This window comes from Haemorhous mexicanus, chromosome 3 (assembly GCF_027477595.1).
Source record: "Haemorhous mexicanus isolate bHaeMex1 chromosome 3, bHaeMex1.pri, whole genome shotgun sequence".
Classification (NCBI taxonomy): Eukaryota; Metazoa; Chordata; class Aves; order Passeriformes; family Fringillidae; genus Haemorhous; species Haemorhous mexicanus.
Window position 1 is genome coordinate 80,774,115 of NC_082343.1, and position 14,659 is coordinate 80,788,773.

Sequence of the window (14,659 nt, forward strand, 5' to 3'; positions counted from 1 at the left end):
GCAGCTGCTCTGAAATCTGTCTGCAGAGGAGCCTCCCTCTCTTCTTTAGCCCCACAGCAATGTTTCATAAATTGGGGGTTATTCCCTTGGCATGGAAAAGTGGGTGGTTTGCTGAGTACTAAAAAAAGCTTCAGAAGTACATGTACTTCAGAAATTATGTTTGCTATTCATGGCCTCAGGGCATCAAAGAAGACAGACAAGCAAAAAAGGAAAGGAGAGAGGAGTATCATGTATTTCAGGAAATACTGTATGGGAGTCTAGCGCTATTAAACTAATCTTTGTGAACAGATGAGATTTGTATACAAGTCCTGTCTGCTTTCTGCACCTCTCTACTCTCCAAGTCCTTCTGCACCTCTCTGCTCTTTTATCCCTTTAATGTATGAAAGGTCCCCCAGCCTTCCTGATGTCTGCTACAGGATAATTCCATAGTGCCTCTGTCTTGAAATTTCTCAAACATTACATGGAGAGGTTGGAAAGCAGTGAACAGCCAGTAAAACCTTAGAAGTCTGACTTCAGTGGTCTTCAGAATCTGTTGAAATTCTGAACTACAGGAAGGGACTTACAAGAGCTGATGTATGGATGTGAGAATCTAAGGAAATGAAAGGATAGACCTTCCAGGAGTACAGGAGGGCAATATTAAGAAAACAACAATACAGAGGTCTACAGTGTCTACAGGATAATTTAATGACTGTTCTTATGCTTTCTTATAACTGTCTACTGGTAATTAATTGTGTAATAAATTGACTAAAATATTATTCTCCCAACTGGAATAACTGCCTGTGGCCTGGTAGCTCCAGGTTTATTTGTTTACCAGTTCCTACAGAAATCCTGCCCCCAGTAAACATAGAATACCTAAAGACATGTTGCAAAACCCAGACAGAACTGGAACAAAATCTATAGAGCTTACTCAGCCTCTTGGTTTAGGTAATAAGCTTTAGGTGCTCATACACTGCTTTTCCTTGGAAATTTTCTTTCTCCCGTCAGAAGTCTTAATGTTCCAAAGTATATAATGAAAGTTCTCGTGTCATTTCCAATGACACTGTTCACCCCTTATCTTTGCAGACCAAAACTACTTAGGTATGCCTTCTTTAACAAGCACAAAACCAGCTTATTGTTTGCCAGACTTCAGGCTAAAATGCAGCTGAAGCCCAAGCAAGGAAAACCAATCCCAAGCCACGATTTCATGCCCCTGAGAGTGCAGTTAGTGGAGCATAGTTTCTGTCCATAACCTGTGTCCCAGTTCCACAGGCTCCTTGCAGTATCTCCTCTGTGATGGCAGTGGCTCACCTGCATCACCTTCCCGTCCTTTCCTCGGTAGAGCGTGTAGAGCTGGTAGGCTCGGACCTCGTGGGGAGGGGGTGGAGAGGAGCAGTGGTGCTTACTTCTGCGCTTAGGCACGTTCTTCTGGGGCTGAGGGAGTGCCTGCTGATCAGCTGGGGAGATGGGGTCCGAGAGTGCTGAAACCTGCATAACATACACACAATGTTTTGACTATATGAGCACCTTGGTAAACTATTCCTGGTGGGAATGGGACAAATTCATTGTGACAATTACAGCAAAAATCACTTCTATCTGAAGATTATCTCTGCCCCAGGAGCATGGTGGGGCTGCTGCCCCAACACACCAAAGGGACACACAACACTTCTGAACAGCTATCCCTTCTTTCTCTCTGCTGTTCTAAATCTACTGATACCTTTTCCTTTGGCTTTTTCTTTTTGCTCTTTTTTCCTTTGGGATCTGGTGAGGCTGACCGGGGTTTATCCTTCAGATTGTTCTTCCTCTCTGGGGGCTGGTCACTGCTTGGTGTATCGTCAGCAGCTGAGACACTGCCCTGCTCGAAGCAAAGACAGGGAGTTCAGAGCAGTTGTAGAGATGGGGAAAAGGAGCCTCTTCTTTGATTGCCCAGCTTTAAGCTGCTCTGCACATGTGAGTGGGAAATGCTTTAGCAGCAGAGCATGACAAAGTGCCTCGGGCAGCTGCTGGGGCCATGCACAGTGATGGCTCCAAACAGACTGTGTCCTTAATGGGTTTTCATGACAGTCCCTCCTTACAGCAGATCCAGCTGGTAATGCCAGGCTGTACCTTGCTCTGCACCACTTCATCCCGTGGCACTGACTGAGCCCTCCTTTCCTCCTTCAGTCTCTCTCTCTTCTTCCTCAGGCTTCTCCCACGGTTAAAACGTGAGACCTGAAGAGAGACCACACTGTTACTCAGTGATGTCATGCTCTTTCCTACCACAGAAGACAAGTAATAGAGTAGACCTTTTCCTTTTCTGAAAGGCAACAGATAAAGGAGAGTGCACTGCCAGATGGACACTGATTAGCCAAGCAACGTGAGTGTTTATGGCTGTGAAAACACACTAGCACTGAGCTCAGTCTGTTGGGGCACTCTGCTGTCCCCTAGAAGGGTGAGCATCTCTTCTGCTGTTCTTGGGCTGGTTCCCAAGCCAAGCCCAGCCCTTTTCATGCAGAGGTGACAAGGAGGAGGGCAAGGACTCTGCCTGGTCTCATGCCCTCCTGCCGTCTGGCCTGAAGAGCATTGCAGCATTTCACACACAGCTGCGAAGTATAAACAGGACATAAACATTCTGTCCCCATTGCTAAGCATCCTCCAGTGCTAATCACCCTTCTGGGGCTGGGATATGCCTAAGGCAGGCAGCAGAGAGACACAACTCAAGAGCTTCAGGGTACAAGGCAACTTTCTAACCCCTGGGCCACTGCAGGGAACAAGTGCCTCTGAACAAGTGCCACCCTCTGCCAGTCAGGACACAGAGACCTCCAACAGCACTTCATGCTGAGGTTTAATCCGCACACCTTGCTCGCTTTGGGGACTGAAAGGCTCGATGTCAATTGACCTCATCCCAGCCCACAATGCCAGCAGAAATGTAAGGACTTTCACAGCAGAAGACAAGGTGCAGAGGATGCAGCCTCCCAAGATTAAGTGGCCTCAGCTTCATTGTATGAGTGTGTTGGGGAGAGATGTGTAATGTACCTGTGATGCTTTAGTGAGCAGGAGTGCAACCTCGGGGTTATTGTGCTGTCTGGCAACCTCTAGAGGGGTCTGGCCTGCCTGAGAGAAAAAAGAAAACAGCATTTCCTTCAGAACACAAGCTACTGGAAACATGAAATTTCTCCAACCAAGTTCAGTATATACTCTGTGCACAAGAGTAAAGCGACTAATTGTATTAATAACTCAGATATAATTCAACACCTCACAACCAAGTATTTTCTACCAAGCCTATGAAGAATGTTGAAGAGACTCTACATTAATATAAAATACCAAAGAAACTCTGTGTCCTGCTTACATTGTTGACAACAGATGCATCAGCCCCTGCCTCCAACAAAAGCTTCACCACCTTCTTGTGATTTAGAGCAGCAGCTACATGGAGTGCAGTATCCCCTGCCTGCAAGTCAGAAAGCAGAAAACAAACTTGTGACACTAGTCCTTGGGTCTTACCCTACAGAATTCACACCTTCCTAAAAGATGCTCAGAGATAAAAAAAATGACACTTACTGATGCAACAACTAAGCTTAAATAAGGCCTAGTCAATAAAAAACGGCTGACTGGGGAGGAAGATGACAGGTGGGGGCAAAGAGCTACTTCAGCCTGGGTTTGAGAAATGCAGCTGGGGCACTGGTGATCTGATTTATCTAAACCAAGTGACACATGATGCAGCTTGGAGACAGCCCAGCTCTACCTCCAGTAAATGGATACGACATCTGAGGGTAGAACAAGTTTCCCCACTACAACCTTCTCTTCTTTTTTTCCTCCCAGGTTTGATTATTTGGTGTGCAGGTGGTCATGTATCACATTACTCAGAAATACTCAGGTAAGTACTGGCAGCGATATGGTTGGCGTGCTCTTCACAAGTTTCCTCAGGAAGAACACATTTTGGATCAGAGCCAGGAGGCAGTCTGGGTCCAGCACTAACACACTGCCCTGCCCTTGTCCTGGTGCAGTGAGGTGAAGACAGCCGTGATCAGATTTGGGCACTGGTAACAGAGCCAGCAACTGTTAAGTGGGACTGGACACATGTGTATAATGCCTTCCTGTCCCCCTGGTCTTGCATTTTGCCTTCATAAAATTAGATTTCCTCAGGACTAGTGACTGTTATTAACTTAGATGAGGTGTACTCCTAAATCAAATCATTCTATGGGCAAATATGGAACAACTTCAGGTAGTGCTGGGGAATGAGGGAAAGGGATGTCTCTCTGGGCCAGGTTCACACCGGTCGATCTTAATATTCAGTAGCTCATTTTGCAAGTTAAAAAAATCATTTCCAAATAAAATTACATAATAAATTTCACATGCTGAAACCCATTTTGTTTGCTATAATATCTCATAGTGAAGAACATTAAATGTACAGTTCAGAAAACATCTTTATGATCCTCAACTACACATGAAGATTTCCCAGGAACATGAGAAAATGTGGTTAAGCACCACATAATATGTTTATTTAGCAGATTTAAAATGTTTTAATGTACCAATTTCATTCCCTTCCACTACCCAATTAGGCTATGCTATAGGTGCAGCAATCAATTACTTCCCTATAAAACAACTATGGATGATTAATCCTAGTCTGGACTGATCATTACTTTGAATTTAGAGCATGCTTTGTCTTCATTTTTATGTCTTCTTAATTCCCCCTACTGCAAACTGCAGCAAAGAAAAGTATTCCAGAGGAATTTGCACTTTAGTAGCATCTAAATGTCAGTGAGTTGTGCTTCACAATGTCTCTGTAATGGCTATAGAATCATTAAATCACCTCATAAATAAGCAATGCTTTAAAGAAATAATGCAAATGCGATGGCAAAATAATAAACCACCGACATGCCATTACTTTAAGGCTGTTCTTAAAAGCTTAGGCATTTGGTGGTACAGTGGAACACACAGAGTGAAGCAGGATTACTTGGGCAGGAATTCCTCTTCCCAACAACTGGCCATATGCAAAGGGCACAGAGTCACAATGAGGTTCATGCACTGACCTGGTTCTTTTCATGGACAGAACAGAAAGCACTGAGCAGCACCCTAATGATGGGCAAGTGATTATAACGAGCAGCCACATGCAGACAGGTATCTCCTGCCTGTAAACAGAAACAAAGCTCTGAGCATGTAATCACTGTGAGAAAGCCTGTACTTGCCATGATGTTCAGGGATGAAATAATCCTATTAAATCAGAAAGAGCAGTAAACACCACACACTTCCACAGAACAGCAATGCTGTCTTCTCTGCAGTACAAAATCTGCTATCATGGGTGGGAAAGTTTAGCAAGAGCTGGGATCAGGCAAGGTGAGAGCATGAATTCTTTAACCACTGATGGGAAATACTGAAATATAAAATGCTACTTTACTGGCACTACAAACCCTGAGTTAGTTATATTTTCCCATTAAATCTGTTCTTCTGAACCACAACCCAATGCAATTTGGAATCTCAACTTAGGGTTCCAGATAATGTAGAAAACATGAGAGCAGCATTCCCATGAAGGGTGGCACTTGTGCAGCTCAGCCCAGGAGCTGCACAAAACCCCACAGGTTTCCATTTCTCTCCTCACTTTGTTATCAAGCAGGGCAAAAATATCTGGCTTCCTTTTGTAGATTGTTTTTTTTTTCCCTTTATCTATCATGCCAGAATCATGATAAAATAGGAGGAAAGCTGTCTGAAACTGAAGCCACCTTGAATCTACTTCATTTGAGAGACGGACACACAGTATATATGATCTGCAGATCTGAAGCCTTTCACCACTGTCTGTGCAACAGCAAAACCCCATTTGGCTCCTTCTATCCTTGCTCAAGAGATGGGTACAAGCAGTGCATCACTCAGTCTTACCAAAAGCATTCCTGTGCATAGTGAATACAATGGTTGGGTAGTGGGTTTTTTACAATAGAATTTATAATAAAAATCATTGCTTAAAACCTTTCTGAGTATTTCTACAAGTTAAAGCAATACACCTAAAAGAAAATAACACAAAAGTGAACATGTTATTTCCAAAACTCACATTATTTTTGAGGTCTGCTCGAGATCCTCCAAGTAACAAAACACGAGTACTCTGGGAATGGCTATTCTGGCAAGCCAGGTGAAGAGGTGTGTTACCTGCCTTAGAGAAATACAGGAAAATATAAAAGCCATATTTAGATATTGGATATAAGCATTAAAATAAAAAACCTCACAGATCTTTGCACAAGAAGATCCACCCAAGGGTGGGAAACTGTTGTTTTCCCAAAGATATGAGATGAGTGAACCCAGAGACTGAAATCTCCGCTTCATTCTGGCAGTGGCTTACCTGGGATATAATAAAGGCACAAATAGGACAGTATAATGATATCTGCATTGGTCAAATCTGTTTACAGGAAGAACTCTAGAAACTATCTCATTCATTAGTCTCAAACAGCAGTGTTAAACATTTAATTTAAAGAACTGTAATTCTTGTGTTTTGGGTTTCCCCCTGCACAGGCACAAAAAACCAAACTTCCACGGCTCAGGATCTCTGATCCCAGCCATGACTGTTGCAGGGTATTGAGCAGACCAGGCTCACAACTCCTGTCTCCTTACAATTGTAATACAAACCAGCTGGAAGTCTGGCCGGGCCTGTAGGTGCTATCACTGGGCAGGATACAGATTTTAGGCTACCAAGAAGCTTTGATGCTCAGAAGGCACACCAGTCTCCAGCCAAGATGGGAAGGGAGGGCAAAAAGCCACCCAAGCTGCAGAGAATCACAGCTATGGTTCCTCAAAGAAGAAAATGTGCAGAAGTGGACAGAAATCAAAGAAGTGTTGGCTTGTGTATTGTCTTTCTAACACAGTGAATGATTTTATTGGTCTGAGAAGTTTTTCTGGCAGCACTTGGTTTTTGTTGGTCTGAAAACATTCAGGGTTTTTGGCTCTTGGGAGCTAGAAATTAAATCACCTCAGGGAAAAAGGTGTACCAGGCTTACTACGCTGTCTGTTCACCTTGATTTCATCCTTTGATTTGTCCCCCTTGCTTTCAAGACACAGATCAAAGCTGCAGGGTTTGAATTACAAAAGCCAACTCTTAGATGTGGTCTTAGGTCTTCACTTCCATATTATAGACCTGAATATGACTGTGTGTCAGCCTTTAAGCTGTGGCAGGCATGAACATTTCTCTTCTCAGCTAAATTGTGTTTAAGTGTCAATTTTTTCCCTCACAGGTTTATCTCTGAACAGCCTCTGCAATGCCTTTATCATTTACTGTTTGGCAGGTTGGACCTGGTGGGAAGGCAGAGGTCCTGTGCAGCAGGTGAGGACTTCAATTCTGGGGGAATGACAGTGCCAAGGGTCAGAGCTCACAGAGTGGCTCATCTGGCTCATCTCCCATGGGGTGACAAATCTCTCACCAACTTCTGAGAGGGAGAGAAGTTCCAAGTTGTACCAGTCTGGGAATCTTCACTGAAATGTACAGACTGATGAAGAATCTAAAAATAAGGCTACAACTGATCTCACTGGATGATCTATCAAAGAAGAAAAGATTTTATTAAGCCAACTTAGATGAAAATAAACTGCACCTCCAGGGTAACTACTGTGCAGGAGGAATACAGCTACCCAAAACACAGTGTCAAATCCTTCCCATCTTCTGGGGCTTCACAGGTTTGGCAAATCTAGCAGCCCATATCTGTCCCACCCATCTAAAATCACACAATACCCAGGTGTAAGTCAACAGCCTGTGGGATGCTCCTGCACACGGCACTCAACCCTGGCTGCCAGAAAAGCTGACAGAATGATAATGCCTTGTCATCAGTAACACAAAAAGCTGAGAGAACAGAGAAACCATTTTGGGATTAAGTGGACTTAAGGTCTTAATTTTTCTTGAAAACAAAAGGGGTAAAAGCATGTGCAAGCACGCATGATTCCCACATTTTTCAGCAGCTCCTGAGAATATAGCTTGTCCATTAAAAACCACCCAAAGAGTAAAATGCAAAGGGCAAGACATCAAAGACCAGCACAGGAGCTGCTCAGGCAGTATTTAAGTTTGCCAGTCATATTTCAGCCATCAACCCTGCTGAGCTATTTTGTGCACATACTTTCCCAGAGAGGTTGCCTCCAGCTGACATAAACTGGATTGTAAGCTAAATCTTCTAATTCCCTGAGGCACCCAAGCATGCAGGATAACCAGACTTGCATCTTAAGCCCACACCTTTGTACAGAAGTGTAGGTGTACACATAGACAAGTGTATCCAGGGACAGAAGCAAAATGGTTCACAAGACTTACAGTCAAGCATGGGAAGTTCTCTAAAGTACCCTTGATACAAATCTAGGTGGACATTACAGCAAAAGCAATTACAGTAAATAAATTTGGTAGTTGAAATAATACAAAAGAAGGAATACACGTAAAATGATATCGAAGATGATGAAATTGCAGACCACAAAGTCACCACAACTGTACAAATATATGCTTCTATAGTGCCTATACACACATGCACATACAGAAACACTATGCCCAAGCAACATGCCTTTTTACTCTAAAGCTTTGACCAGCTGTCTCCAAGCTGTCTCCTTTCTTTCCCAGCCCTGTTTCAATTGTTGTTTTAGAGACACATTTACCAAAAATGCTCCGAGATCCCCTAAAGCAATCCCAAAGCCCTCTCCCTGCCATGCAGGGCACTGTGCCAGCCATATGATCTGGCCAACCCAGCAGCACAGCTGCCCAAACCCTGACTCTGCTCACACCACGGGCTTCTACCACCATTTCCTGGACTATTCCATTAACTTCTGAATTACTGAATTGAAGTGCCCCTCAGTTATAACAATTAGAGTGGAACTAAAACCCTTTACTTTGTTATTCTTTCCTCTAAATGGCTCTCAAGGTATTACAAATACCAAAAGGAACATAATCCAGGTTCATTACAAGATTCTGGGAAGAGACTATGCTAATATATTAGGAAAAACTTAGTAACAAAAGACACTTTTTTTGTTTCCCCCTGTGGCTTACATTCTTTTGGCTGTTTAATTTCTGGGAAAAAAACCCAGATTTTCAATACCTTTTCCTTATTAGTACAATTCATTTCCATTTTAAATCACACCAATCACAATGAATCTCCTCAGTATAAATTAGAGCACCATGGAGATTTCCACAGGAATGGCAGTGTTCCTCAGCTGTAATTAATGTATCATTCAACGCGTTATTGAGTTTCTCCTGCGTCAGCTGTCAAAATATGAATTTCCTAATGCCTGTGGATGAACCATCCAGGCATAATAAATGAAAAGAAAAAGAAGAAAAAAATCCCACCAAGAGCTGGCCCCCCACCTGCTTAGAAATGCCACGGCCAGAAATCTCCAGTTCTGAGAATCAGCCACCTTTGACCAGAACTGAAAGCTCCTCCTCCATGGGTCTCACCTTATTCTTGGCAAGAACGTTGGCTCCTGCTTTAACAAGCACTTTGGCAGACTGACTGAATCCATGCCAACAAGCTTCATGAAGAGCAGTGTTCCCATCCTGAGGAGCACACACACAAGAGGAGAATGTTAGGGGCTGTATAACCAACCCACTCTCTTAAAAGTATTTTCATTTCCTACTAGCTTATTTTCTATTTTATTTTTATAAGAGCGCAAAAACATTGCTATTTGTCTGGAACTTAAAATTAATTATATTTACTCCTAAATTAAACTTACAGCCTGGGACTCTCAGGTTTCTGGAATAATCATGGGAACTGTGCAGTCTTTTGCGTAGGGCGTAGCATGGTTGTACATTCCTTCAATTCATCTCCTAATGAGCTGAGAACCGACTCTTAAACCAAAAACTATCAGCCTAATACAGAAGCATAACCAAACCAGTAATTTGTATTAAAGAGATGGTACAGCTTTTTTTTCAATGTAATTGTTCCAATTACTGCTGAAGCATCAGACACTTACTAAGGAGTATAAACTATAACTTTCTCTCTGAGACCTTAACATTACTGACTGCCAAAGCTGCCATTCCACAGGGCTTTTGTTTTGTTTGTTACCTTGTCTTGTCTGTCCAAAGCACAGCCCTCTTGAATCAGAGTTGCTATTATATCGGTGTTCCCTACAACAGCAGCCCGGTGCAGTGCTGTCTGGTCACCCTGCAAAAAGAAGCAAATGTGTAATTGGTACAATTCCCACCTCATTTTGACTTAATGCAAATGCAGACAACACACACAGGGGCTGCATCTTTGACACACACACTGTTTAAATCCAAGCTGCCTTTGAAAACAGCCCCCCTAAACATCTACCATAAAAGTTTTCAAGATTAATGAAGTTTTTGCAAGTATCAGAGCTACAAACCATTTAGAGAAGTTTGCAAGTCATCACAATCCCATGTACAGCGCTGAAGCATTCCAAAAACATGGCAGTATTAGAAGGCAGTGAATTGGACACATTTGGCTCTACATGTCTAACAGTCATCAGTGTCTGTAGGGAACTAAAGGGAATTACAGGCTGTCGTAATTCATCATAATGATCCTCCAGGACTTACACTAACTGGATAAGGCTCTCCTGCTCTGGCTCTGATTGCTCCATCAGCCCTGCTTAGGATAAGGAGCACAAGATGAGATCCGTCTCTTCAGCACCTCTGATGAATTTACCAATTAGTGCTAAGAGTGGAGGCAACTTTACGATGAGAACCACAACTGCAGGACCATCCACTTGTTTCACTCGAGCAACTGAGCCATCTCGAGGTCCAAACGACTTTCACTTCTCTTTGCCCCGCCATGTAGCAGCAGCAAGAAAGTCTCCTACATCAGTTTATTTCCTTTAAGGTTTCCAAAAGAAACTGTGCTGATGTGGTCATCTTGTCTGACTGCCCATCTATCTCCTCTCGAACAACTGCTGAACTCATTTGCTGAACTAGAGAGCCCAAGGTTAGTTTCCAGAATCCTTCCAGAAACTGAAAACTAGGGAAACTTAAACCATTGTCCCTGCCCATCAGGGATTATCTATATGTTTTTATGTACATGTTGGTAGAACCTGATAAAAGAGAGGCAAGAGAAGGATCTATGAAGTGGTGTGTAGGGATGTAAGACAGGGATCAATGGGAAAACGAGCTGCAGTAGCTCCACTGCTGCCACAACAACTGGTCTTGGCTTTCCTCTGAAGCTGCTTTGAACCACCAATGCCAAAGCACAGCCTGAATCCAGGAACAGAGACAGGTTTCAAAGCTGCACACAGACTTGTTTGGGATTAATAAACAGATTTGGAATCCAATCCATTTCTGCTTATCTAGATGATGGTCACCACAAACACACGCAAGGCAGAGATATGCCATGTGTCCTAAAAAAGCTTGCAGGAAACCAAGTCCTGAATAGACACAAAATTTCTCTGGTAAAATTCTTTATCAGATAATAGCATATTATATTAAATACTAAAATTAGAGGGATTTCTTTACTTTTTATTCTAGAGTGTCCAAGTCTTTAGATAACTGGCTTATTTGAACAATTTTTTCTCAAAGGCAATTAGCAGCTGACTTAAAAATTGCTCTTGGTGGGGTTCTTTTGTGCTAATGACACCAAAATAGTTATTAATCTATAAAAAAATGAGCATTGCCAACCACAACCTTTCAGTAATCCCTACCAGTAAATCATTAAATTGGCTTATAATAATGAAGTTGATTTTAAAAAATAGTGTTGAAGGTGCTTTTTAAAAGCCTGCTATCTATTTTTGCTGTTGTTTCTAGAGGTTAGATATTTTTACTTTTGTTCTTGTGACTGGAAATGTATTTTAAAGGATTTCAGCAAAGGTAGTAAAGCTTCCAGGAAGTGGAAACAAAAAGTATTGGAAAATTGACATCATGGCAAGTGCTCTGAACTTATGTATTTGTTCCAAATTCAAAGACAACCAAAATGTTATGGAAAATGTTCAAATTATACCATCTCACAAGTACAAATGTCAAATAGTTACTGGTTACTATGACTACATGGAAATCTGCTCACCAACAAACTGAGGAAGAATTTTATATCTGATTTTTGATAATGGCACAGCTACTGTTACTGCAGTAATGAGTCATGTGGGACAGTGCAAAAATCATTTTATCCGACTGTCATGAAGTGGGGAAAGTAATCTGCCAACCCACCCATGCCAGGTGATATTGATGCACCAGCAAATCCACAGAAGATATTATAAAACAGACTAAAACAAAATGGCAACTACCATTGCAGTGGATGGAATCTGAACAATATATGATTGTTTCCTGCTGCTTTACATTTGGGAAAAATCACTGTGGAGAAGACAAATTTGGGGCAGAAATGGATTGTACAGGATTTGGTTTGTAATTAAGGATCTTCTTACTGGGACAGTTTAAATCAAGGTTCCTGTCCCAATCACAGTAACTGCAATGAGGCCAAAGACTATTCAGCTTTTGGGGCTTTGTTGATATGACAGCTACTTCTAACAGCATTTCATTTAAATTTTATACAAACACATCTGTCTGTTTGGAAAGTGGGCTTCACACCTCACTGCTGCAAGACCAGGTCCCCCTTGGTAATCCCAACCCGTATGCTGGGGGGCCATACACTGGGGATGCAGAGCAGCACTGGGACAGCTTCAGCCATGCCTAAGCTTTGTCCCAAAATGCATTCTGGTCCCTGAAACAGACGAGGGTGAAGGGACAGAAGTCCTGCAAATGGCAGGCTCAATTGCCTCCTGCCCAAGGTATGGGCTTTGGTTATGACATCTTCCCTACACAAGCACCCAAGAGTAAGGTCCAACCCACACCCTGACTGGACCAAATAAGCGCCTCATCCATGTAACAGGGAATGTCAAAGGATCTCTCAAACCTTGTTTCACCAACTGAGGCACCTCCCAGTGAAGAGAGGGCACGTACCATTGTCCTGGTAAGGGTCTGTCCCTACCAGCACCAGACCCCTCAGCCAGCAGGACAGGGCAGCACCTGGTCCACTGTTCCCTTACACCTCAGCACAAACAGTTACCTTAAACTGCTTAGAGTGCTGTGGAAGCTGAACCACCAGGCTGTGATGGCTTCTGTGTGACAGCCACTGAGCAACCCAGCCATGGAGAGCACAGCCATCCTATAAATAACAGTGTCTGCACCACTGCACTCTAACCTGCCTTCCCTTCCCATCAGCAGTGGAGCAAATCCCTGCCTTGCCTTTCACGGAGTCCAAGGAAACAGATGAGTTGTGGTTTTTTCACAGCATGAATTTTCAGGCAGTGTAATCACAGACTTGTGTACCTTTTATTAATTACTGAAATAAATGTCTCTGAAAGCACTCACTACAATTCTGTCTTTAGCAAAGCATTAGGGGTCTGTTCCAGAGGCTCAGAGAGCAATTACATCGGTAAATGCGTATTAACCGGCCAGACTATTATGTTGGGCACAATTTATGATTCTGTTTCCAAGAGATTTATGCCTTAGGAACAGACTGCAGATCAGTAGCAATGAAGAGAGACAATTCCAGTGCTGTGTCACAGAAACATGACCTTGACAGAAACAACAGTCTGCCCAAATGCAGATGTGGGCCGAAAGCCAAAAAGACTTAAATGAGGCTCAACAGAAGTAAGGCACTAAGGTCCACACTGGTGAATCTTAAACCCCCTTCCTCAGACTCTTCCTAGCCCTGAAGGCAGCTCAAACTCAGGAAATTCCACTCCAAGATGTCCATGCCCTGGACATGTCAGCTTGCAAGGCAGGTACAGGGCACTGCATCAGGGTGGCACGGCACACCCTGGCCCTGCACAGCCCTAATGCAGGCAGCTCCCCTCCTCTCTTTGGCCCTGTGAGCACTCTTGTCACACACCTGATGGAGAAGATCCAGGCTTGTTGCAGGTACAGCCACCACGCTTCAAAATTAAGCCAGTGAAGGAAGTGGCCACTGGTTTTTTCACAGTAGCCCAGAGACAGCGGTGATCACTCCCTTTGTCTTGCCATGGCAGCACTGCAGTGTTGAAAGTTCTTCACTTTTAGGAAAAAATCTTGGTATTCATTGGGATAGTAAGAGGTTGACACTTGGAGACTGGGATAGAAATCTGCATGCACTGATGCAGAGGATGCAGGGCTGCACATCTGAGAGCTCTGCCTGTAACAGGGCTCCTGCACAGCAACAGGTACGTTTCAAGAGGGGGGAACCATGCTCTTTACAGAGGGCTTAAACACCTACTTTCAGGAGAGGCTTACAGGCCCAGAGTCCTGAAGAAAGGCAGACACCTAAATCTTGATTTTTCCTCATGGACTTTGGCATTACCCTTTCTTTGGCACTGTTTTGTTGGCATGGCTGTTGGCATTTGCTCAGTGTCCTGGTGTTTCCAACTATTTCCTTGAGCTTCCTCATGTGCCATCTTAAAATAGTGGGTGTAACCACTGGGACCAGGCACTTGGAAATTGGGCAGGTATCTACATCTGAAGTTTACCCCAAGGGAATGAAACAACACAAGTGACTTCCAATGCAGTCTCAGCTAGACTTCTGACAGCTCTCCTGGATTACTGGAGTCTCTCTTATAGACTCCATAGACCCAAATCAGTGAGATTTGGTTTACATTAGTTTGCAATACATGTTAATTTTTCCTTTCCCTGATTTAAAAAACCCAAACTATAACCACATTTTCCCCTGCACACTCCTATTCTCCAGAGCATCCAACAGTTGTACAATCTCCTTTAAAGCCCTTCTGCCACGTGACACTTTGCATCCTCACTTCAATGTTTGTAGACATCAACAGACTATCTTGCTGCTGGAGA

At 43.2% G+C, this 14,659-nt stretch overlaps 1 protein-coding gene across 6 annotated transcripts in view; it reads right to left on the reverse strand.

The window, feature by feature from the left end:
- The window catches only part of ANKRD6 (ankyrin repeat domain 6), an 86,754-nt gene that overhangs the window by 6,999 nt on the left and 65,096 nt on the right, over positions 1–14,659 (reverse strand). For all 6 annotated transcript variants that reach the window (XM_059842463.1, XM_059842462.1, XM_059842464.1 and 3 more), the window contains 9 exons: positions 9,957–10,055; positions 9,350–9,448; positions 5,996–6,094; positions 4,986–5,084; positions 3,305–3,403; positions 2,992–3,069; positions 2,083–2,187; positions 1,694–1,831; positions 1,288–1,464 (listed from right to left, as the gene is read on the reverse strand). In XM_059842463.1, the coding sequence (XP_059698446.1) occupies positions 1,288–1,464; positions 1,694–1,831; positions 2,083–2,187; positions 2,992–3,069; positions 3,305–3,403; positions 4,986–5,084; positions 5,996–6,094; positions 9,350–9,448; positions 9,957–10,055 (993 nt within the window). The remainder of the gene's footprint in view (positions 1–1,287; positions 1,465–1,693; positions 1,832–2,082; positions 2,188–2,991; positions 3,070–3,304; positions 3,404–4,985; positions 5,085–5,995; positions 6,095–9,349; positions 9,449–9,956; positions 10,056–14,659) is intronic.